Source organism: Psammomys obesus, unplaced genomic scaffold (assembly GCF_907164565.1).
Source record: "Psammomys obesus unplaced genomic scaffold, mPsaObe1.curated_primary_1811, whole genome shotgun sequence".
In the NCBI taxonomy this organism is placed as follows: Eukaryota; Metazoa; Chordata; class Mammalia; order Rodentia; family Muridae; genus Psammomys; species Psammomys obesus.
Window position 1 is genome coordinate 7,714,008 of NW_026596100.1, and position 26,545 is coordinate 7,740,552.

Genomic DNA, 26,545 nt, shown 5'->3' on the forward strand with positions numbered 1-26,545 from the left:
GTGTGTGTGTGTGTGTGTGTGTGTGTGTGTGTGTGTGTGTGTGTGTGCTGACTCAGTGCGCCTGGGAGGTGGGAGGACAATTTGTGTGTGTGTGTGTGTGTGTGTGTGTGTGTGTGTGCTGGCTCAGTGCGCCTGGGAGGTGGGAGGACAATTTGTAGGAGTCACTTTTCTCCTTCTACCATGTGGATCCCAAGGATTGCACTCACCTGCTGAGTGATTTAGCAGCATCAAGGAGATTTTCTTTTCAATAATTGAATTAATCAAAAATGGTTTAAAAAGACCCAGTTCAAAAACTAGAATCCACTGTAGCCCTCACTTTGCAGAGGACTGAGTGAAAGCAGGCTTGGTGGATCCTGCAGAAAAGCATACATAGGTGGAAGCCACTTGGAGAGACTGAGAAGAGACGGCAGAGGAAGCAATGGAGAGCAATCTTTGATCCAATTTCCCTCCAGCTTGGCACTCAGGCATCAGAGAGTTGGGAGCACTCACACACGTTCAAATGAGGAGTCTGCTTTACGCTGGAATGCAATCATTTTAAGTGCAGCTGCCCTGCCACTGATCTCTGCTCTATCGTGTTCAAAAATGCATTAGCAAGGGATTTTTTTCCTGGGCTCACAATTTCAAAGCTTTTTTCCCAATACCCCTGTGGCCACAGCCTTGTAAGAGCTGGAGATGGCCAGAACCAGTGGAATTACAATTCCTCTAAAATCCTGTTTCGCTTCATGCTGCCTCTCCTACCATTGCTGCACGCTTGCTCTGCTCTTTCACTGGAGCAAAGCAGCTTCTTCTTGGATGTATGAGCATGTACGGGCCTGCCGACTATGCTTAGGAACATCTAATTGTCTGAAACTAAGAGAAGGAGAAGCCATATCCAGAGGGGTCATTGGCAGGGTGGAACAAAGCTGGAAAGCAAGGAGAAATCCAGTCTGAAGGTCAGCAATTCCAGATATTCATGTTGCGATAACTTTATATGAATATTTCCCTATGAACGTTCCAATTCACATTCACAGAACAACTAAACAAAATCTAAAGCTCAACACTGGAATATGGAAGAAGGGCTGCTATAGAGAACCAGTCTTGCAGGTTAAGAAGCTTCTAAAGTACATGTGACTGGGGCCCAGAGAGATGTTTCTGTGGATAACAGCACGTGTTGCTCTTGCAGAAGACCCAGTTTGGTTCTCAGCACGTTGCGTGCCTCACAGCTGCCTGTAAATTCAGATAGGAAACCTGCTGCTCTTTACAGGCCTCCAAGGTTCCCACAGCCAGGTGCACCCACCCACCCACAGACACATTATTTTTTTATGTTATGTTTTTTTAAAAAATAACACAAAGTAGGCATGATCATTAGGCATGATCATGCCTGTTTTTCAGTCCCCGTGTTTACTTGCTAACATTAGTGTGACTGTTCTTTTTTGTGCATGTACTTAATTTGCCAGGAAATTACAAGAGGGAAGACTTTCCTTCTTAATATGACTCCATGGAATGCATTATTTGGAATGAAATAAGCTTAAGTGGTAGCTTGACAACAAACAAAGCCAAGGAGAATAGAGAAAAGCAGGTAGACACCGTCAATATACCCATTAACATGGCAAAAGCCTACGTACTATATAAAACAAGAGTTATGTTTAGTATGATAGACCAAAATCATGAAGAAAAGTGGGGAGGGGGCAAGAAGATTTTGAGCTAACATTTATTGCCAATCTGCTCCATGTTGGCACTTATAGTAGACATACATCTAATTTAACTCATAAAACATGTCATATATTCTGTGATGACATCTAGCCAATTTTTTTTTACTTAAAATTTTATTGTTTAAATTATGTTTATGTGTGTGTTTCTCTGTGAGTGTATGTGCACATGAAACAGGTATCCGTAGAGACCAGATGTAGCTAGAGTTTCAGGCAACTGTGAGCTGCTTGATGTGGGTGCTGGGAGCTGATCTATGGGTCTCTGCAAGAACAGTGTGGGCTCCTAAATGCTGAGCCATTCCTGTAGCCCCCATCTGAAATGTTTTACAGTATTTAATGGGCTGAAACCCATAAATACTATAAAATTCTATAAAACGTTGCTATTTTAAAATGATTACCCCATGACACAGCTTCCATGGCAAGGTGGAGGGCAGATACAAAAGGATGAGGAGGTGAGTGGGATTGGGGTACATGATGCAAAATTCAGAAAGAATCAATAAAAGGTACAAAAAAATAAAAATGATCATTCACAAAGGGCTCTCACTAAAATTTTATAATCTGATTTTATTCATATAATTCAGGAATTTTGAAATAAAATGTTGTTTTTTTATAGTTCACACCAAGGAGAGTTAAAAAAATAAGATTTCCACATTTAAATCATTTAATTAGAATGTGGGTATTGGCCCACTCTTTGGAAAATGAATCTTCACCTATACTCTCAAGAACATGCTAAAATGTAGGAAACACAGGTGTGGAAACAGGAAACATCACCTAACTAGAACACTTCTCACAACAGTGACTGACTTGTATTTGTGTTTAGGTATCTGTGTCTGTGGGGCCTTTCCATTGTAGCATGAGCTAAATGACAAGGAATGACTTTGGTGTCTTGGAAACTTTGCTAAAGTGGAAAAGTTCTCAGACTGTTGAAACGTCAGTTGGTGAGTCCAAGACACTTCCTACCTGAGAACCAACTTACAGGATAGTTCGACCCTACTATCCAATGCCAGGGAACCCCACAAATGAAAAGGCAGTTCTGGCAAGAGTCTCCTGGGCTAAAAACCTGCAGAATATGATTCATTAACTCTTGAGAAAACTCTCAGGAGAATTTCCTTTACAGACTAAGACTTGAAAAAAAAAATTAAAGACAAAAAAAAAATCCCAAATGTTTTGCGGGATGCACTAGCTACTCCTCCTGTGGCTGTGACAAAAAGGAAATTTACAGAAGAAAGCACTTATATGGGTTTACAGTTCAAGGGTACAGTCCCTTATAGGGGGATCATCGGAGCAGGACAGAGTGGCAGCTTTTCACAGTCTCTTCAGTCAGGAATGAGAGTATGGTGAATGCTCTTGCTTAGCTTTCTCTTCTTCACCCAGTCTAGGACCACAATCCACAGACTGGATGGTGTGTTCACAGGTAATGTGGGTAGGCCCACCCCAATTGACCTCAATCTAGAAAGCATTTGAAGGCATATGCCCAGCAGCTAGTCTCCTAGGTGACTCTATCCTGGCAAACTGATAATATTATCTATCACATAGGGGAGGGCAGATGGACAGCTGGAATTCGTCTTCTCATGTTTCTCAATTCCTTAAGTACAGGGGATTGTTTGTTTGTTTGTTTGTTTTATCTTTTATTACAGCTGAGCTGCAAATAATAAAAACTGCTTAGGAAACAGAAAACATCATATAACCTAAACACTCCTTACAACATGGATGGACAGGGTCAGATACGTTCTGTATTTAAACTCCAATGTCCTTGAAAAATAGTAAATATACTGTTTATATGGTGGATAGATACAGCAAAAGATTCTGCTTAGGAGTATCTACTTGTTTATAGGGGCCATAATGAATGTAACTAACACATTGTGAAGGCTCATCAGAGAATTCTGTGTGAGCCAGAGACAGGCACCATTCAATAGATGAAGAGGGCAAGGAGATCCCTGCACATTGCACAAAGGTAGCAAAGCTAGCTATCAGGCTGTCTGGATTTAGAGTCAGTCACATTAAATGCTGAGATGTGCTATCACCTATATAAGGCTATTATTTTCAATTAGAATACACTGCAGTATCCCATGAAATTTAATTTGTGAATAATTAACCATTAATTATTTAAATGTTAAATAATCATCAATAATTATTTAATTAATTATTTAAATGTTAAATAATTAACATTCAACAAATCATTCTGGCTTTCCCAAGCCCCGATCCTGGCATCTTCTGGCCACCAGCTTGCAGGGTTAGTAGCCTTTCTGCAAGCTCAAGCAAGAAACTGGCCAGCATTACACATGAGACTATGATTTGAATATCTCTGGAGGAAGGGTTTTCAGATCCAGTCTGACCAGGGCCATCGCTCTCTGAACACGTCTTTTCTAATTGCTTGCCATGTCTCCCTTCTCTGGTAATGTCACATTTGCAAAAGTTTGCCACGTGTAGGGCTGTTTCACTGTCACTCCTCTGGACATGCTTTTCACCTTTGTCAGGAAGGATCTTCCCTCCTGGGCCTCAGACCTGGGAGCTCTATCAAGCTTTCACAACCTGGCTCAGTTTCCTCCTTCTAAGAAGCCTCCTCGTTCAGATCACACCTCCCTCTCCTCCATGGGTTGATCTGTATGTCCCTGCGTCCTTCGCAGCCTCTATGATTGGCATGCTCTTCTATTACTTCCTGCACACACACTTCCTCTGTGTTTGCACTAGTGCTAGAGTAAACTCTGGCTGGCAGGAAGGGCAGCATGTCCTGCGTCAGCACAGGCCTGCCTGTGAGTGGCATGATATTTAATAAAGGCAGCTGTTCTTAGATGAAGCTTTTACAGTGTCACATTTGGCGTAATTTACAAAACAGAACAAACAAGCATTACATACAATAGCGCAGAAAGACCAGACCTTCTTTTTCCTACTGCTAGTGATTAAAGTCATGCTCTCTCCCACAAGTTTAAGGAGGTACTTTACTATACCATCATTATGAGAAATTTGCTTTTTTTTTTTAATGTAAATGGAAAAAAGAAATGTTTACTGACTGAAGCCAAACCATCTCCCCACTTTTCAGCAGGAAACAGAAATTTCCTGAGAGTGTCACACTCTTTCTGTCTCACAACATATATACATAAAATATTGTTCCTAGTTTTTTTAAGTCACAAAGTTAAAGTCTCCACTGATACTGGTATCAAATATGTTCATGCATAATGTAACATGAACGCATAAAGCATAATATGTATTTTAAAAGCATTTTAAGAAATAGAAGATGCTGTTTTTCCCTGTCTTAATTGTTTATGGAGAGAAGTAAGAGATCCCACACAGAACCCATTTCAATATAAATGGTCCCTCAGGAAATTCCTGTGGGCCTGAGACCATCCACATGCACAGGAACTGTGCTGCTGTCAGCTGGTGTCGGGGGAAAGCAGAGCATGATGGCCACATTCTAAAGAGTAACATGTATTGTAAAGACACCGATGAGCAGTGTCTTTCTTTTTCATCAGCTCTCCCTTTTTCCTTCTTTCTTACAATCGTCCTAAACACACAAGCATACATAAAGTATATATAGTCTGTTTAAATCTTGTTATCTACTTTTGATTTGCTGATTGCCTATATTTCATATTAACAGTTTTAATGGTACATCACTGTGAATGTGTAGCTCATTTTTAAAATGTCGCATCATTTAGGAAACTTGTACTATTAAATGATAAATTTTATGAAATGGAAAGACTGCTTTTCAAAATAGTATATTAGTTTATAAGGCCTCCCAAAGTGCAGCAGGCTTACCCAAGTCTGGTAGTCTTGAATTTTATAATTCAAATCCTATCCATCCCAAATTCAACAAATGTAAAACTACTTTCCATTATTTCAATGAGATTTGATACCCTCCCATGTGCTTACTTAATGTTCTGTACCATGTAACACTTAAAGGACAAGATGGTATCTAAAGGCACAGAATGAATTATGAGAATTATTCTTTACACTTTTCTGTTAGAGTAAGTAACCATTTTATGTTACAGTAAGCTCTGTGAATAGGAATGCTAGCAGTCTCTCTACCTTTTATATAGCTTGTTTGGGAAAACTAGGCTAAAAAGAAAAATGTCACTACAAGAAATCTCTCATCTGTCTCTTACATTAAGAATAATTATATGCTTATATATTAAAACATCAGTACATTATTACCATAATATTAAACATGAATTATAAAAATGATCTTATCAGTAAGAAATTAAGTTATTAAAGTGTTATGTTTTGCTAACATCGGTGCCTATCATCCATTTTCTCTGCAGAATACAGCCAGCTTCTATCAGGGGTTCTAGGAAATCTATGAGGAATTAGGTTAACAGCAAAGTTCAGTGTTTCACAGAGGGACAGAGAATCTGGTTTGCTTGTGTGTGGGTGTGATGAGCTGGGCTGGATGCGGGACTTGGGGATATCATGCTTGTTACTTCCAAAACAAGAGTTTCATCAGTGTTTCAAAGGCAGTGTTTCAAAGTCGAGCTGCTGACTCGACTGATGCCGGATGCAGCATTCCAGAGCAAATGGTTTCTGGCTTTTTTCCTCAAACATAAACATTATTTTATTCCTTTGCTTTCAGTAAAACCTTGTTTCAGCAATCTCCATTGCTGGCAATTTATGATTAAGCTCTGGTACAGAGAGTTATTTTTTAATATAAACATAAATTTTATTTGTAAGTTATGTTGGTATGCTGGTCTGCAGGTTTTTGCTTAACTGATGATATGTCTAATTAAAAGTTTCAGTTTCATAAAATTATTCCTTTCAATATATTTTCTAGAGGAAGGTCATGTAGTGCTCCAGGGCTGAGGGCTGAGAGTCCACGGAGTCTCGTCACTATCTGGGGCTCTCTCAGGAAAAGCTCTACATCAGTGGTTCTCAACCTGTGGGGGTCGTGACCCCTTGGGTGGCACTTTATGACCGTTCAGAGAGGTCACCTGTCAGATATCCTGTGTACCAAATGTTTACATTACAATTGATAACAGTAGCAAAATCACAGTTATGAAGTAGCAATGGAAATAATTTTATGGTTGCGGATCACAGCCACAGGAGGAACTGTGTTAAAGGGTTGAAGCCTTAGGAAGGTTGAGAACAACTGCCACAGAGTTTATTTCAAGGTGCAGACACACATTTGCTTCTAGGATTTGTTATTAGATGGAAATAAAATGTATCGAAGAAGGAAATGTGTCAGGTCAGTTATGAGATTATCATATTATAGGATTCTGGAGGAAGTGCATGTCAGCACAGGGCAGGAAAATGGCCAATAAGCCAAAGAGAACCCTGTTCCTGTTTACAATTTCATGGAACCAAGAGCATGAATTCAAAACATAGCTGGAATTTGGCTACGTGCCACAGAGCAAATAAGAAGCACCAACTTTGGTTGCCTTGGAAACAGGGCCCATTCACCGTGTTGATGGTTCCATAACAGAAGAAGGGGCATTTAAATAAAAGGCACCGTGACCACAGATAGAGCAGCTGTGTAGGCGTACTTAGCATGTTAGCCAGGGACTGAGGTCTGGGCCTCACTGCAGTGGACAATGGAGGAACGAATGCAGTGACTGGTGTGAATTATGTATGAAACACAGCAGGGCCCAGACAGTTTGAGACCTCCTGGGTACTGCAGAATCTGCAGACTCCCCCTACTTCCCCCCCATGGCCTGCTCACAGTAAAGCAAATAAGCCAGCAGGTCCCTTCTATGCATTGACTGGTATGAGTGACACTTCTGATAGGCACAGAAGCAAGTAGGTAAGTTTGCACTGTAGAAATATCAAACTAACTAACCAAAAAATCAACAATCAAAAAACAAAACCATTACTTCAGTACTTGCAAATTAAAGTAACTAAAGACAGCTATCCCTGCTGGGCAAGATATATGGGTAATTCTTCTTCTGTTACACAGATAACAGCACATCTAGTTCAGGCAATAAAGTATTGAACATTTTGCTCAGTTCCAACATATCAAAACTTACCTCGAAAAGCACTAATATCCCCATAGTGAACTTGAAGGACAAAGTATTTGCTTCCAGTTTCTCCTCCAACTCTGAATCCAACACCTAAACATTGTTAAACAAGGCAAACTGTCGTTATAGAAATTGGTGCTTGAATGAGTTATAGAGGTAATTTTGGGCTGCTGGTCATGAAATGCACAGGAAATAAAATGACTTACGCCATATAAAGCTAGCATACAGAACACAAAAGAAACTGCATTGGCCAGATTGTTTAACCAGAACTCTGGTAGAACCTATTAATAGTTCCCAGTTTAGAACCTGAGTGGTTCCTGGTCTTCTATCCAAAACAGATCACTCATTTTGAAAGCAACAGTGGAACAAAATTCTGTCCCTGTTGGTCATATAAAAAACAATAAGAAGATTCCATTTTTGTTTAATAAATATTCATTAAAAGCTTACATTTTCCAAGTAATTATAGGAGATGGAATCTTAGGAGTATCTCAGAGTGACTACCTTCTTTCCCATATGACAACAGTGTCTTCAAATGTGACATAGAGGAAACCGGCTGCCAACTAGATCACAAAGTCCAGGTGTCTGTGAAAGGCCTTACTGTTTATATGGAGTTCGTTAATGATGTGTTTAAAATATACAGACATACTATTCACAGGCTAAGAAAATGTATCTGCTCTCAAAATGTCAACACGTGTATGACAGACCTTCTGGGGTGTTTAGGCCTGTTGGCTGGTACATCAAAACCTGCAGAGACAATTCTCAGGCTGATTTGAAGCAATGCAAATCAATTAGTTCAATTAGTGGTGAAGACATGAGCTAGGGAGGGAAGAACGGGTATATAAATCTCAAAAACATCTTCACACCACAGTACAGGCACCCATGAACTCTATTTCATACTCTGAAGCATTTAGGCACTATGAGAAATGGCAGTTCACTCAGACATTGGAAACTATCAACAGTTTTCAGGCAAATTCAGAAACCCAGGCAGGTTTGGCATTACATTAAATTCTTAGGTTCCAGGACTTAAAAAAAAAAAAAAAAAAAAAAAAGACTGTTTCTGAAACAGCAGTTTGTTGAATTTGTAGTGCTGTCCCAGCTCATGAAACGTTCCTACTGTCAAGAGCTGATGTATCTCAGGCCAAAGGTAGCTTGAGGTATACGTGATTATTTTCTAATTTGCTCCAAGCTGTTGTGAGGACAAACTACTTACCAAAGAGGTGATAAAAGTAGCCAACCACCTTTCAGTACAAAGTAGGCGATGCTGGCACTTTTAGTGAGGAACTGCAATGTGGAACACTGGCAACAATGTTTTAGAAATGACTAGTAATAAGGCTGTGAATGCTAGTTAGACTATCAAAGATACTTTAGTATACCTTTAGGGAGCCGGGTCGGGGGAGCATTTCTTGCCCAGGCATATAGAATATTGGCTTTATCTGTACAGGTTCCTTCATCACAAAACCTGAAAAAAGAAAGTAGTTGTAATGAGTACTTAGGGAGTGAAATACAGAAACTGCCTCCATAGCTGGGCAGGTATTTTAAAGTCAGACACATCAATACGTATTTATTGTATTCTTAGGTTTAATATCCCAAGGAAGGCTGGAGCAATTTCAGCAAAGAAAAAACACCTGAAACAGTTTCATATTGTGGATATACAGCATATACCTCGGAACACTCCTATGTGAAATGTACTCTGTGTGATCAGGTAGACAGCCAGTCACAACTCCAAGCAATGCACTGCATAAGTCAAGGCTAATGCTGTGAGTCTCTAGACAGAGACAGACAAAAATGTCTTCCATGCTTCATCTTCCGGGATCAGTGAGGTGATGCTGTCAACACATTCTTGGCCATATCAACAAATATGTACCATCAGAAGGATAAATAAAATATGTATACACACTTTGGGCCTTTGACTACACACACACACACACACACACACACACACACACACACACACAAACACATACTACTTTAAAAAGAATACTGGCTTGCATTTATAAACCGTTCGATGTGGTGCAAGAGCCACTTAAGTCTTTCTGCCTTGGTTTTCTCTGTAATTCAGGGATATCGTGCACAGTTATTCTGTAAGTCAAACGGGATATAAGTGGAAAGCTCATTATCAATCAAGGCACTATATGTTGCAATGTACTATTTAATAAAACAGTTTACATAAGCAATTACCTGCTGAGGACAGACTTGTATGGTGAGGAGAGCCTACAAGTACAGAGCCTATCTTCAGTTCCAGCCCTGGACCAACCCCAACAGATGTGATTATGGGCGTGGTTATCAGCCCTTGAAAGTCCAGCAGCTCTTGTGTGGAGACCCCTTTGACGTGGCTATGAGAGTGATGTATGTACAGTAGCTCGTATAGTAAGGAGCTCTGGTAGACCTAATTTAATATATGATAATTTGAAGGCAAATTGCATTGCTCCCACCAATATAGTAACTCTGTTTTTCCTGTTATTGAATTAGATTTGTTTAAAACACGGACAGGATACATTTTTTTATACTGCTTTTATGTTTGCGTTTTGGAAAATTGGGGCCAAACAAGGTCAGAGGTAGGAAATAAAAACAGATCATAAAGGTTGAAACTATCAAGAACAAAGAAAAATACAGCTTCTTTGGCAGTAGCTGGCTCACATAGGGAAAAATAAACACTACTTGTGGTCTGAGGAGACTGCCAAGGCAGACTGAGGTGCTTCTTAACCGGGGTAGGGGCTGAGCCTACAGAGCTGGAAGTACATAGGTAACTATGTACAGAGAAACCATTAGTAAGCCCATCTCTCCAAACTCAGAGGCAGGAACTCTTGCCACATTTCCTGCTACAAGCAGAAATGAGGGTGGAAAAACGGAAGTCAGTATAGACAGTGCTGTTATCTTTCAGAATTAAGAATGAGAGACCCAGCCCTAGGGGGTCCCAAATGTTATGCATAGCAAATGTTCTTGCATCTATAAATCAGGCTGCAGAGAGACTGTGTAATGTGCACTGTAAAACACATCAACCAGTTGTTTCTTACTGTTCCTGTCAAGTACGATACAGTAAAGATGAAGGATCATTACCATGTGAGAATTGTGTTTTGGGACAAATGTCTATGACATCCTCATGCCAAATGTGTTAAAGGGCGCAGGGTTTTGGACAGTACCCAAAAGTATAAACATTTTCTTGGCTTCTTTGTATAATAGTCAAGGAAATGAGGCTGTCAGACGTTACGGACGTTATACCTTACTCCTTGTAAGCTATTAAATCTTACAGCTTTGGGTGGCAATTTTCATACCTTTCAACAAGGATCATAAATGTACAAGTGCCTAGCATTGGTGTGATGACAGAGTTAAGATAATTGTTTTCTGCGACATGGAAGTCAGATTTCAATGTATGACTATACAGAAGCAGATGGACATAAAACAGGAAATGTTGGTTTAGTAAATATTTCTAAGCTATACATTTATGCCATGTGCTGGCTCAAAATGTTTCAGACACCTCCCCAAAATATCGTCCCATAGCGCATAAGACCTTTAATGATCTGAAACCTCATTATACTTCCAGAGGAAATGGCTCTGTTAATTCTGTGGACTGTCCATTTCTCATTTCTCTGGTTTCCACTGTTCTTTTCATCTTGGAGACTCCTTCCTAACTCTCTGCTTGAAAAGTATGCAGTCTCAGGTTGGGTCTCGGTTTGGGAGGAGAGAGTCAACCCCTGATACTAATAATGACACTCTGCTACGCTTGCAGATGGGAGATTAGCATGGTTGTCTTCTAGGAGGCTCCACCCGGCAAAGGATTGAAACAGATGTTGAGACTCACAACCAAAGATTGGATGGAGCATAGAGAGCCCAGTGGAAGAGCTTGTGAAAGGATAGAAGGAGCCAGAGCAGATAGGAGCTTCAGAAGAATATCAACAGAGCCAACTGATCTGGGACCAGGGGTGCCTGCGAAGACTAAATCACCAACCAAGGACCATGCATGGACAGGATCTAGCCCCACCACACATATGTACCTGATGGGAAACTTAGACTTCTCATGGGTCTCCTAGCAAGGGGAGCAGGGGATTTTTCTGACATGGACTCTGTTATATGCTTTTCGATCACTTCCCTCTGGTAGGGCTGCCTTGCCAGTATAGACCATAAAAGAGGATGTGTTCAGCCCTGATGCGACTTCAAGTGCGGGGGTGGGTTAGTGGGGGCTCCTCTTCCCTGTGGGGTAGCAGAGGGTGAGGGATATAGAGGGAGAGAAGACAAGGCCAGGAGGCAAGGAGGATGGGGATGTAAAGTGAACAACTAAATAAATAAAGTTAAAAGTTAAAAAAATATATACAGTCAACTTCAAGACCGAGTTTTAGTTTTCCTCCCCAGGGAATTCTCCTTTGTCATCATCACCAATTCCCCTTCTTTAACCATAGCACTGTTCAAGACTCTGCCTACTCATCCATTTCATAAACCAGACTTGGTGGGAGGGGGGTCTTGAGGTTTGAGGTGATACTTTCCACCCTGTACTCACAGCATTTGCGATTCTGCCTGGCAGTTAGCAGTAAGGGTACAGTTTGTTTCTTTCACTTCCCATGTTCAGATATGTTAGCAATTTAGTGGACTAGTATACTGCATGGTCATATGTAAAATAAGAATTAAAAATTTATGATCAAAGCAAAGTGTAAGTACCGACGCATTTGAATCATTACTTGCCCGGCTTCACTTCACTGTCTCAGGAATGCTGCAAATGGGCTGCACTTTGAAACCAAGTCACTCAGTTCAAGCAAGTCCAAAGGTCACACAACTAAGCCACAGTTCACAGCTCTGGCTGTCACAGTTCCATCACAACTCATGACACTGATTTAGCCATAGAGAATATCATATGAAGATAAACTGTTAACAATACTATCATGCCTGAAGATGCAATTTGCACACCCAATTCTAAAGTCAAATTTCCAGGTGGAATCACAAAGTCAAATAATTTCATGTTCTACATTTGGCAGGTCTGACAGAATAACAACTTCAAAAATAGATCTTGGGACTACAGAAATGACCAAGTGGCTAAGAACACTCGCTGCTCTTCCAGGAAACGTAAGTTTGGTTCCTAGCACCCACATCGGGTTCACAACCACCCATAACCTGATAACTCTTTTGGCTTCCATGGATACCTGAATACATACTTACATACATACATACATAGAATGTAAATACATACATATACACACAATCAAAATTTTAAAAAAATCATAGCTTGTGGATAGAGAGATGGCTCAGTGGTTAAGAGTACTGACTATTCTTCCATAGGAGCTGAGTTTGGTCATCAGCACTTACGTGGTTATTCACAAATAGTTGTAACTCCAGTCCCAGAGGGTCTGACACTCTCTTTTTGTGGGTATTACACATGGTGGTGCTTGCATAGACATGCATACAGACTAAATGTCCAGACATAAAATATTTGTTTTAAAATCTTGGCTTAATTAAAACAACTTTCACATATATATTTTAAAATGTATTAAATACATGAGTGAGAAATGATAACTCACAGAAAGATGCCAAGATACTGAAACTAATCTTCAATTTAATGAGTGTGAGAACAAAATTAAGGAAGTAAAATGAGAGGTCAAGAGAGAAGAGTTTTGATGATTACCCAACTGAGTGGTACACAACAGTTTCATATACTGTTAACAAAACATGGCATTGTTGGTTTAAAGGGTGGGGCAAAAATTACCATTTGAAATTAGGATGGTTTGGATTCTTGGGCGTTCCCTATGAAAGCCTTTCACAGACTATTTTCTGATTGTGCCAAGCACTGAAGAGAGCAAGCCTATCACGTTGAATATTCTATGTGAGTGACTGTGAAAGCCCTCTCTGGTTATATCTGTTAAAGGCTATTTAAAATCCAATGTTGTTTAGGAAGGACAGACAATGATACTTTATCATTTCTTTTGGCTAAGATAATAAAACCCAAGTTATCAGGTCTTATAGTTAAATCTGTATGGTGATGTGATGGTTAATGAGAATTGTCAACTTGATAGGATCTAGATTCACATAGGAACAGCTTCTAGGCACAATTGTGTGGGTTTATTTAGCTGCTGGGCATGCCTGTGAGGAGCTATTTTGATTAGGTGAATTGATGTAGTAAGACTCATCCTAACTGCTATTTGTGCCGTGTGGGGTGGGGTGCAATCCTGGATTATATATGGATAAGTTGAGCTGAGACCTGGCAATTAGCACCCTCTGCTTCTAACTGCAGGTGTGATGGGACCAGCTGCTCAGGCTCCTGCTGCCTTGCTGTCCCTGCCATGTAGATGTTTGCCAGGAGAGTTGAAATAAGTCCTTTTCCTTAAGTTGCTTTTGTAAGGGAATTTTACTATAGAAACAGGAAAAGAAACTAATACAGGTAGGCCTTAAATTCTAATCAAAATGCATTAAGTATCTAGTAACCACAGCCAGAAAAGTTAGCACGGCTAGAGAGTATTTGTTTCTTGTTTTGAGAAATGCAACGTAACTGGCATGGGTGGGATATTGCCACCTTTTAAAATTGCCCTGGTCTGAGTCAAATACCCAAATGTCATCAACTGCTTTATAACCTATACAATACTTCTGCCAATTCCGATTATTCTACGGGAACTTCAGTGCGGCGGCTGTGCACCTGCACAGAAGTTCAAAGACCACCTCATTAGGAAGCTCAATAAGAATGGTAGAAGCCATATATTGAACCACCCCTGCATACCTGGGATGAAGCCTACTTGGTCATAGTGGATAATAACTTTGATGTGTTCTTGGATCCGGTTTGCAAGTATTTTGTTAAGTATTTTTGCATCAATGTTCATAAGGGAGATTGGCCTGAAATTCTCTTTCTTTGTTGAGTCTTTGTGAGGTTTAGGTACCAAGGTGATTGTGGCTTCATAGAATGAGTTTGGTAATGTTCCTTCTGTTTGTATTTTATGGAATAATTTGAAGAGAATTACTGTTAGCTGTTCTTTGAAGGTCTGGTAGAATTCTGTGCTGAAGCCATCTGGTCCTGGGCTTTTTTTGGATGGGAGACTTTTGATGACTGCTTCTATTTCTTTGGGGGATATAGGACTATTTAATTGATTTACCTGGTCCTGATTCAGCTTTGGTGAGTCAAATCGATCAAGAAAATTGTCCATTTCATTTAGATTTTCAAATTTTGTGGCATATAGACTTTTGAAGTAAGTCCTAATGATTGTTTGGATTTCCTCAGTGTCTGTAGTTATGTCCCCCTTTTCATTTCTGATTTTGATCCACCATATTAACAAACTGAAAGAAAAAAACCACCTGATAATCTCCCTAGATGCTGAAAAAGCATTTGACAAAATCCAACATCCATTCATGTTTAAAGTACTGGAGAGATCAGGGATACAAGGCACATATCTAAACATAGTAAAGGCGATATACAGCAAGCCTATAGCCAACATCAAACTGAACGGAGAGAAACTTAAAGCAATCCCACTGAAATCAGGGACAAGACAAGGCTGCCCACCGTCTCCATATCTCTTCAACATAGTGCTGGAAGTCCTTGCTAGAGCAATAAGACAGTCGAAGAAGATCAAGGGGATACAGATGGGAAAGGAAGAAGTCAAATTATCACTATTTGCAGATGATATGATAGTATATATGAGTGACCCCAAAAACTCTACCAGGGAACTCCTACAGCTGATAAACACCTTCAGCAATGTGGCCAGATACAAAATTAACTCAAAAAAATCAGTAGCACTCCTGTATACAAAAGACAAAAGGGCTGAGAAAGAAATTAGAGAAACAACACCATTCACAATAGCCACAAATGACATAAAGTACCTTGGTGTAACCCTAATCAAGCAAGTCAAAGACTTGCATGAAAAAAATTTCAAGTCTCTGAAGAAAGAATTAGAAGAAGATATGAGAAGATGGAAAGATCTTCCATGCTCATGGCTTGGCAGGATTAACATAGTAAAAATGGCCATCTTACCAAAAGCAATCTACAGATTTAATGCAATTCCCATCAAATTGCCAACACAATTCTTTACAGACCTGGAAAGAAAAATTCTCAACTTCCTATGGAATAACAAGAAACCGAGAATTGCTAAAACAATCCTCTACAATAAAAGATCTTCTGGAGGTATCTCCATCCCTGATCTCAAACTGTACTATAGAGCAACAGTTATAAAAACTGCATGGTACTGGCATAGAAACAGAATGGTGGATCAATGGAATCGAACAGAAGACCCAGAAATAAACCCATATACTTACGGACACCTGATTTTTGACAAAGATGCCAAAACCATACAATGGAAAAAAGATAGCATCTTCAACAAATGGTGCTGGTCCAACTGGATGTCTACATGTAGAAAAATGAAAATAGATCCATCCTTATCACCCTGCACAAAACTGAAGTCCAAGTGGATCAAAGACCTCAACATAAAACCAGACACATTAAATCGGCTAGAAAAAAAAGTGGGGAATACCGTAGAACTCATTGGTACAGGAGAAAACTTCCTGAACAGAACACCAACAGCATAGGCTCTAAGAGCAACAATCAACAAATGGGACCTCATGAAATTGAAAAGCTTCTGTAAAGCAAAGGACATTGTCATCAAAACAAAGCGACTGCCTACAGATTGGGAAAGAATCATCACCAACCCTTTATCTGACAGAGGACTCATATCCAATATATATATAAAGAACTAAACAAGCTGAAAAGCAACAAACCAAGTAATCCACTTAAAAAATGGGGAACAGAGCTAAAGAGAGAATTCTCTGCAGAGGAATATCGAATGGCAGAGAAGCACTTAAAGAAATGCTCAACCTCATTAGCCATTAGGGAAATGCAAATCAAAACAACCTTGAGATTTCACCTTACACCCATCAGAATGGCCAAGATGAAAAACTCAAGGGACAACACATGCTGGAGAGGTTGTGGAGAAAGGGGAACCCTTCTCCACTGCTGGTGGGAATGTAAACTGGTACAAGCACTCTGGAAATCAATCTGGTGCTTTCTCAGACAACTAGGAATAGCGCTTCCTCAAGATCCAGCCATACCACTCCTAGGCATATACCCAAAAGAGGTGCAAGTACACAAAAAGGACATTTGCTCAACCATGTTTGTAGCAGCTTTATTTGTAATAGCCAGAAGCTGGAAACAACCCAGATGCCCCTCAACTGAAGAATGGATGCAGAAACTGTGGTACATCTATACAATGGAGTATTACTCAGCAATGAAAAATAAGGAAATCATGAAATTTGCAGGTAAATGGTGGGACCTGGAAAGGATCATCCTGAGTGAGTTGTCCCAGAAGCAAAAAGACATGCATGGTATATACTCACTCATATAAACATACAATATAAATTAACCCACTAAAATCTGTACATCTAAACAAACTAAGCAAAAGAGAGGACCCTAACTAAAATGTTCAATCCCCATCCTGAAAGGCAAAGAGGATGGACATCAGAAGAAAAAGAAAATAGGAAACAACCTCGGAACCTGCTACAGAGGACCTCTGAAAGCCAGAAGAAAACAGGAAACAACCTTGAAACCTGCCACAGAGGGCCTCTGAAAGCCTCTGCAGTATAGACTGTCAAAGCAGATGCTGAGCCTGATGGCCAACTGATGGGAGAGTGAATGGAATTTTATGTAAGAAGTGGGAAATAGTAAGAGCTGAAGGGGACGGGAACTCCACAAGCAGAGCAACAGAACAAGATAATTTGAACACAGGGAACTTCCCAGAGACTCATAGTCCAACCAAGGACTATTCGTGGAGATGACCTGGAACCCCTGCACAGGTGTAGCCCATGGCAGTTCAGTGTCCAAGTGGTTTACATAGTAATGGGAAGAGGGACTGCCTCTGACATAATCTGATTGGCCTGCTCGTTGATCACTTCCCCCTGAGGGGGGAGCAGCCTTACCAGGCCACAGTAGAGGACAATGCAGCCACTTTTGATGAGAACTGATAGACTAAGATCAGAAAGAAGAGGAGAACCTCCCCTATCAGTAGACTTGGGGAGTGGCATGCATGCAGAAAGGGGAGGGAGGGTGGGATCGGGAGGGGAGGAGGGAGGGGCTTATGGGGGGATACAAAATGAATAAAGTGTAATTAATAAAAAATTAAAAAAAATTGATTTCACATCAAAACCACCCCAAAAGCTTTTCATTATACATACATGTATGTAGCTTTAATACATGGTTTTATGGAAAGAGCAGTAGTTTTGCATATGTTATAATACTTGCACAGAAAATCAAAACATTATTACAGATATTAAAGGTTAGTTCCTTAAAAAAATAATGCACGGTTAAACTGTATTCTCAATTTTATACTCATTATATACAATAAAATATATTTCAAAGAAATAAGGAATTAAAAAAAAAAAAGAATGGTAGCAGCTTGATAAGCGGTGTTCTGTAGGAACCACCCGTCACCCCCTCCCCCCGGTGAGAGAGGCAATGAAGTCTGTACGCACCGAGGATTCGCAGCACAAATTCTTAGCCTGAGCAAGGCCACCCCTTCTATGGAAGTGGCACACTGCGTACTTTATGGACATCTCAGACCTTCCTCTTTAACATCAAATACGGCAGGGTTAGAAGCCCTGCTTAATGGACAAAGCAACATCACGACGGGGTGAATTAGTTAAATAATGCCTGTGACAATTTCTAATGTAAAATTTGAACCCAAGATACTTAACTGTGCTTTATGGCATAACGTCACTACTCTGCAAACTGTACAGCGTGTTTCATTTAAAAATATTGATTTTATGTGTTGATGGTGAAGAGACTGTCTGGTCCTTCGGAGATGGGGCCACTGACGGGTGTGAGCTGCCATGTGCATACTGGGAATTGAACCCGGATCCTCTGGAAGAGCATCTAGTGCTAGTGCCCTTAACTGCTGAAGCATCTCTCTAGCCCATTCTCCCCGAGTGCCTTGTGTGTTGTTCGTTGTTGTGGAAACTGTCAAAATGTTACCAAGCACAGCACTAGTAACCAACTACCATCAACCCCAAAATACACAACTAAAATTATTAGCCTGAGAACATGATTACTCACTGTTGGCCCAGAGTTAGAGCAGATGCCATACCAACTATGCTATAACCAGTGGATATATGTTTTCTTTTTTTAAAATATCTTATTTTTATTTTGTATGTATTGTTGTATTTTGTATGCTTGCATATATGTCTGTGAGGGTGTCAGAATCCCTGGAACTGGAGTCACAGACAGTTGTGAGCTACCATGTGGGTGGATGCTGGGAATCGAACTTAGTCCTATGGAAGAGCAGACAGTGCTCTTAACCACTGAGCCATCTTTCCACCTCCAATATATGTTTTCTATACTGACATAAGTAACTCAGTTATAATATTAGTTAATATAAAAGAAAAAGTAGACTGAGGATGCAGCTCAGTTGACAGAGTTCTTTTTGTTTGGGTTTTTTGTTTGTTTGTTTGTTTGTTTGTTTGTTTCAGTTTTTCAAGACAGGGTTTCTCTGTGTACCTTCGGCTGTCCTAGACTTGCTTTGTAGACCAGCCTGGCATTGAACTCAGAGATCCACCTGCTTCTGTCTCCCTGAGTGTTGGGATTACAGACGTGTTTCACTGTGCCTGGCTGTATCCTTAACATAATATAAGCAGGACTATGTAGTTTAATCCTAGCATTCAAGACATGGAGGCAAGAATCAGCTCAAAGTCAGCAAGGAGTAGAGAATTTTTCTAAATAAGTTAAATAGCAAATAAAGGGAAATGGGAGACAGTTAATTCTAGTCGAGCAGAAACTTGTGACAAAATACTGCCTTTAAATGCATGTATAGTGCCTAAATGAAGGATGGTATGGGTTTTGTAGGATTGCTACTTGTCTGATGCTGAGAAGAATGTCCAATTTGTTGAATGCTTTGAAGTTTCTTATGGCAGAAAAAACAAAGACAGTACCGCAGAAAACATTTGTGAATGTTAGCTATGGGGTGTCTGGTGAGGAGTATCCAGGATGCAGACAAGCTGCAAAAGGCAGGATGCACAAATCCTGCTTTCAAGTCATCATTATGATCAGGAGACAAGCAGCAAGGCTGTGGCTTTGCCTAGCAAATGTCATCACTAAGATAAAAAGCCATTTAGATGAGTGACAAAGCAGAGTGTATTACATACAGGCACACATATACTCTAGCTAGGTTCTTCACTCTCATCAGCATCTATCACCCTGTGGAGATGGTGGCATTTAAAAAGACACAGCAGGTGGTTAATAAACAGACACAGTTGAAAGGGATTTAAGCTAATTCTTCAGAGGATGGCAAAGCACTCTACTGCTTTAACTGGAGAATGATGCTAAGTTAGAACAGCTGGAAATGGCCTCCTTTAGCCAGCTGGGACTCCCCTCTTAAAAAACAAAAATCAAACAACTTGTAGAACCTCTCTGATTTTTAAAGATGAGTTGGTCATAAGTATCATTTGGAATAGTTTTAAAATAAAAAAGTAATTATAAGCACTAAACATAATTTTAGCTATGCAGAGATAACCATACCAAAGCACAAGGCTGGACATAAATTTAACAGACTAACTCTAACAGACTGATATTTGGGTATTTTTTTCCAATTTATATTATTCTGTGCTTTTGTCATCATGATATTTTGGGTCATGTAAATAATTTAACTGATAAGCAAATGACATAAAAATATTCCCATTAGTGGGGTACCATGCAATATTTGATGCTTAAATTGCTTTACACATATGTATCCCCTTAAACATTCAAAGCATTTATCAAGTTTTTGAAACAAACCCTTTAATTTTCTTGAGGTATACAGCATAGAGTTATTATCTGTAGTTACTGTTCTCTAAATTAGTACCACAGTTCATCCAATATTTTGAAGACAGAAAGCTCAGCTTGCCCTAAGGTGTTCTGCACTCAAGAGAACAGAAAATGTAGAACCCTACAATCACATATTTAAAAATTAAACTAATAATAATAATAATAATAATAATAATAATAATAATAATAATAATAATGGAATTCTAGGGCACAGAGGCAGCTTGACAGTTAAGAGCACTTTGTGATCTTACAAAGGATCTGAGTTGGTTCCTATTTCCTATGTGGCAGCTCACAGGCCTCTAGTTCCAAGGGACCTAACACTCTCTTTTGGCTTTGTAGGCACGATGTAGAAGTATGGTACACATACATGCGTGTGGATGAACACAGGTACATCACATAAAATAAAAGTAGGTAAATCTTAAAAAAGAATAGCAGTTCAAAATTATTATCCTAAATACCAAATAATTTATCTAAATGAAAATCATGATTTTTTTTTTCAAATTTCGACACTCTCAGTGAATAACTATTTATTGACTAAAATACCATAAGGATAAAGATGCAATAATACATTCATAGAAAAGAACAATGCAAATTTTATTTTCCAAGATGTGCCTTCTGGCTGGTTATTAACAGAGAATATTTAAATTCAGCAGGGTTTATAACCTACGTTTTCTTTTTATCCCTAAAAGAAGGGCTAGAGATGTGGTGAGTAGCGGAGCACTTGCTTAGGCTCAAATTCAGCCAGCAATCTGCTGTGCTCAAGGGTTGCAGCTCACATATAGTTCAGCAAATCATACCATTGCCATCTTTGCTCCTGTCTTCCTGCTATCCGTCACCATTGGTCCCCAGATGTGGCTAATTGTGTTCAGCATTAACAGGCGGTGACCGAGGGTATTACATTACGTCTGACAGGTACTGCTGCCTTCATACATGGGTCATCAGAGAGGCTGCTCCATCAGCTGGTCCCTATCTGCATCCTCCAGAGGTATGCTAATTTGGAACTGCGCATCAGGCCCAGTCGAACCATAAAGAGACCACCCCACAGTATATTAAAAGGTTCACATCAATGTATGCAGTTTAAGTGCACATGCATATAATTAACTAGACACATTAACAGTGTGAGCTGCTAATTTGGAACGAGACACAAAAGACCAGAATGTGTGTGGAAGGAAAAAAACTTTAAAATTAAAATGACTACATAATGAAAACTGCTTCATGCTGTGTCTACTATTTTCATGTAAACTTAATATAACTCTAAATATACTTTAATGAACAGTAGAAAGAGACAATTACAAAGAGCAAAGGAGGGCAGCTCCGCAGTGAAACATCAGAGCAGCTCTTTGCCTTCATATTAAAAGTGCTGCCTGAAGACAGAGGCTGAATTATAACTTCATAATTTCAGGGAAAAATGCTTTCTATATTAAAGACACATGCCTTTTTGCCAATAAGCTGGCAATAAAAATGAAGCCTCATGTGAAAGAGGCACTAGGGAGGGAGGGACAGAAGAGAATCCCACTAACAAACAAGAATCAGGAAATCCAAGCTTGACTGATTTAAAAAAAAAAAATCTGATTAGGTGTTTACACTTTGTTAAAATAGATTTGTTTTCTCTGAAGAGTTTCCTTGAGCATAAATGAGTTATTAATATTACTAAGTATTAAAAATCCATACAGATATCACACTGAAAAATATATGTGAGAGTTGGAAAGTCTTTATTTAAATGCCATCTATCTTCGAAAACTTGAATACTAGATTTGCAGCTCAAAATGAGTACGATCAGTCTTGTTTCTCAAACTTCAGAGAAGAATCCAGAACTGTTGACACTGACATTTTTTTTTTTTCTAGTAGAGTGCTCCAGGTGGGAGGGAAGGAAGGCAAACATTGGGGAAAGAGCCACAGACTCTCCAGCACTGTGCTTGCCCAGCAATGGGGCTGGGAGGAAAAATGTCCTTTGAAGCCACCTAGAAGTGTTCAGTCCACGAAGTGCCATGAATTCTAATTTTTTTTTTTTTTTAAGGAGAGGAATGGAGCCTGCCAAATACTGGAGAGAAAATAATCTATATTAACTTTAACTGGAAAGCAAGGCTAGACTGTGAAGGCCAAGTGAGGAGGGCAGTTTTACTTTAATGCATGTCTTAAACTTTGCATATTGAACAGCTCCCGTACCTGCTTTCAAATGTTAAACGAAGACTTTGGGCTTGGCTAAAAGAAGATGAATAATAGCATCAATTATTTTTCTTGTTTTATGGTTACACAGTCAATTATTACAAATCTGTATATTAAATGGGGACGCAGGCTACCAGGCAGATATTTTCAATTACATTTAAAATGATACGGATTCAGTGTTACACAAAATTCTAATTACCCGGTAGTGCCTCACACTGACAACGCTCAGCAGATGTGGGCTTGAGGTGGGTCTTCCTCTGCACACATTGCCTTTCTCGGTGGACTCAGACGGTGTGCAGTGCATACTTACAGAATTACAAAGGGGCTTTATGATTGACCTAGCGTAAATCTAAAAATCAATAAACCCAACAAGTTCTGTAGTCTCCACAGGGCATCCAGCTGTGGGTTTGCTACTTTTTCCCTTTTCTTCCATTGTCTTTCAAATGCTAATTTTAGCAGAGCAACATACTCAGACACAGGAGTCATCACACAACTCCACTTTTACTGGTAGTTTCTTAGATTCCCCCCTCCCAAACCTGGAAATCTTTGGTGGTGTAATTTACATATAAATGTTCTATAAAGATAAAGTTTCAAGACAGTACATTTAAGAAGGCCAATAAATCCTTGAAGTGCCAAAATAATGTGATTGTTTTGATATTCCTTTGATATATATAAAAAAAAAACAAAGAGAGCTTTCATCTTAAATAATTTTTTTTTTAGCAGTTAAGGTCATCATAGCATTAAATGCTGGTGTGTTTTATCATTTCTCCAGGCCACGTGAAGCCAAAGCACACATTCCTTCTAGCTATTTAATCACTCTGTTCTAAAAGACTATATTGCTAGTTGCAGAAGAGGTATTTTTAAAGTATATGAAATAAAGGGTGTGATTTGTTAAATAAGATTCAGAAAAGACTGTCAAAAAATAATCTTTTAATGAAGAATTTTATTTACAAAAAAATTATTAAAGAGATAAAAACAATAATGCTGCTACCAGAGGGTATTAACCGTGATTTGCTGATTCTGTTTTCATATAAACGTAGTCATGTGAGTTTGGTTCCTATGTGATATGCCCACTACATCAAATAACTTAAGCCTATTAACACATGCTTTGATGGCACTTGGTCCATGGAGATTCCCACTAATTGCCTCATGCTTTTCAACGTTTCAAATGCATATTACAATTGTTTATTATAAAAATGACTAGAAAACAGTTGCTGCAAGCCTCACATCAGACTAATGAATATTAGGATACACTGAGAAAGGTTTATCAGTCTACATGATTATGCAGGAGCAAGATATCAAAGCAAATGGCTTCTCAGTGCATGGCAAAACAGGGCAGTCATTGTGGACCACTCAAAATTTATTCATGATTCTGACTGCCAGTGAAAAAATAGAAGGTTTAGAATTCATTGGTATTTTCAGATTTCACAGATCTTCTATAACACTGAAGAATAAAATGCAAAAGAAAATTTCAAGACATAGTTATAGCATTAGTTTCTGGGGTTAGACAACATATTTACAGCAGAACTTCCACATGTCACCTACAGCCATTCTGCAATAAGCATTTAATAATGGTTTATTGAGTAATCATGGCATGATAGAAAGCTCAGCAGAGTGATTAAAATAATTCCTAAAACTGGAATTGTTACTTAATAAACATTAGAAAATATAGTCAAATTGAAAATACCTGGACTTCGTAATCAGATACTTTAAGGTATACCTTGTGCTCCACCCAGCTGCTTTCTTGAGTGAGTTAGTAAATCTGAGTTTCTGGTTTCTTGTCTGTGAAACCTGAATAAGAGCCCTTGCTTTGCAGAGACATTAAGAAAAATGAAATGACATCCACCAATTACCTTGTACAGCATATGGGACCAAAGAATCATCAATGAACAGGACTGCCATGCTCTTTGGATGGAAACATGAACTGTACAAAATTTGATATCAGAGTATCAATAATCTAATTTTATAGGCTTTGTGTGAAGATTTAAGTAGTGACAAAGACTGACACTGAACAGTGGGCTCAGTAATTATGATAATCACATGATGTCAATGAACAGTGTTATCTGCCTACTAATCAACCATAAAATCCTTACACAAATACACTTGGTACTTGCAAAAAGCACAGGTATTCTACTGTGAAACCATCACTCCTTACCAGTAACTTCCAGTGGATGAAGGCATATTGCATCCAAAAAGTAGCATATGATGGACAGTATCCATGCTGGCACGAGGCTTGAAGTCAACTGTCATGAGAAAATGATACACAAATGTGAATACAAGTTATACGTGTGTGTGCGTGTGTCAGTGTCGCAAGGGATTACATCTTTGAATAGTTTGAATATCTGTATTAAAAATATGCTTTGATGCTTTAATGGTAAAATGCCCTGATGTTTGACATTCTTCAAGATGTGTATAAGTTAATAATTTGATTTAGAAATATAGTAAACTATTGCATGTTAAAAAGAAAAAAATAATAATTAAGTAATAAATAAAAATAAAAAAATAAAAAATATAGTAAACTATTGCATGTTAAAAAGAAAAAATAATAATTAGCAGGCTAGAGAAACTGCTATTAACACACACACACACACACACACACACACAAATTGCCATTAACATCCATACAAACACTGTATGGATGTTAAAAATGAACTGTCCCTTTGAATGCAGTGAGTGCATTATGTGGTTATAATGTGAGAGCTCCAGGCTATTTATTCACAATATATTTCCTTTCTACGTTCAGCAGAGCGCTGTGTGCCAGAAAACATTGCACAATGGTGCAGTAAACCAGAAGTCACAGTGAGTAGTCAAAACATGAGCAAGAGGGTTCACGACATATCTGTAACACCTTAAAGAACAGTAGTGGCCATTGTGCGCACACATGTTCACACACACACACAGAGAGAGGGGGGGAGATTTCCCCCAGAAACACAAATACCACTCTATAAAAGCAGAAGTGGAATTCTGCCCCGGGTGCACCCAGCAGTGGCACTCCTGCAATGGTATTTCTCCTTTTCTCTCAAAATCAGCAGCGGGAGGTACTACAGTAAGCAAAAGCCAATGCAGAACAAATGCAGAACACAGACATAAACGTCACAGTTCTATTATCAATTGTTGATACTGAGCTTTGGCTCCCTTTCATGGATGGGATTTTTGTCTCTTTTCGTCCCCACTGAAAGTGCTACCTGTGATGTAGTAGCAATGTATGTGATACCACTTTACACAAAAATGCAAAGTCATCTCATGCCAAGTGTGTCTTACAGCACCTTTAGCCCATTTTTATCTGGCTCCGAGACAAAATTAATAAAGCACCATTAGTTGCTAAAATACACACTAAGACATGAGTATTATCAAATAAAAACATTCCATATCAAATCGTGGCACAGGACTTGTAGGGCCTGGCAGGTCATATACTCCCTGCCAACCTGACTTAACGATTTTTACAGGAAGCCATATGCCTTTCATTTACTGCACTGACAACAGGAATCTAAAGTTGAAGTACCGCCACTTCAAAAGCTAGCAAAGAGGATACCTAGAACACGGACTTACTATAACCTGAGCCTCTGTTCTCTCAAACAAAGAGGACAGTGGAACTAGGAGACTGCAGCTGCTTTGGAAGCTAAGAATACATTGAAAGCTATGCCAGCTCGTAATCGAGAGAAGCTCATCACGAGTTAGAAAGAGAATCAGAAGAGGGAAAAGGATGTGGGTGCAGCCTGGCTGGGACATCAGTCACCCCATTGATGGCCAGGGGTGACTTGGTGGATCAGGCTGGCTGGGCGGATGTCCCCTTCCTCCCACACTGCTCCATGTGCCCCGCTCCAGAAGCTGCATGCCCCAAAGAGGAAAACTCTCCCAGAACAGAGGACCAGCCTTTGGCCAAAGGTATACGAGTAACTGCACTCCCCTGCTTCCAAACAAGCACACAAGGTTTATTTTTATTTTTATTTATGTGTTTCTGCATGCACATATGCCATGAGTTTTAAGTTGCCCACATAGGTCAG

General features: G+C 39.4%; 1 protein-coding gene across 12 annotated transcripts in view; it reads right to left on the bottom strand.

The window, feature by feature from the left end:
- Nucleotides 1-26,545, bottom strand: part of Pam (peptidylglycine alpha-amidating monooxygenase) — a 295,916-nt gene that overhangs the window by 104,223 nt on the left and 165,148 nt on the right. For all 12 annotated transcript variants that reach the window (XM_055628355.1, XM_055628353.1, XM_055628350.1 and 9 more), the window contains exons 5-7: nucleotides 24,697-24,784; nucleotides 9,004-9,089; nucleotides 7,640-7,723 (exon numbers count right to left, since the gene is read on the bottom strand). In XM_055628355.1, the coding sequence (XP_055484330.1) occupies nucleotides 7,640-7,723; nucleotides 9,004-9,089; nucleotides 24,697-24,784 (258 nt within the window). The remainder of the gene's footprint in view (nucleotides 1-7,639; nucleotides 7,724-9,003; nucleotides 9,090-24,696; nucleotides 24,785-26,545) is intronic.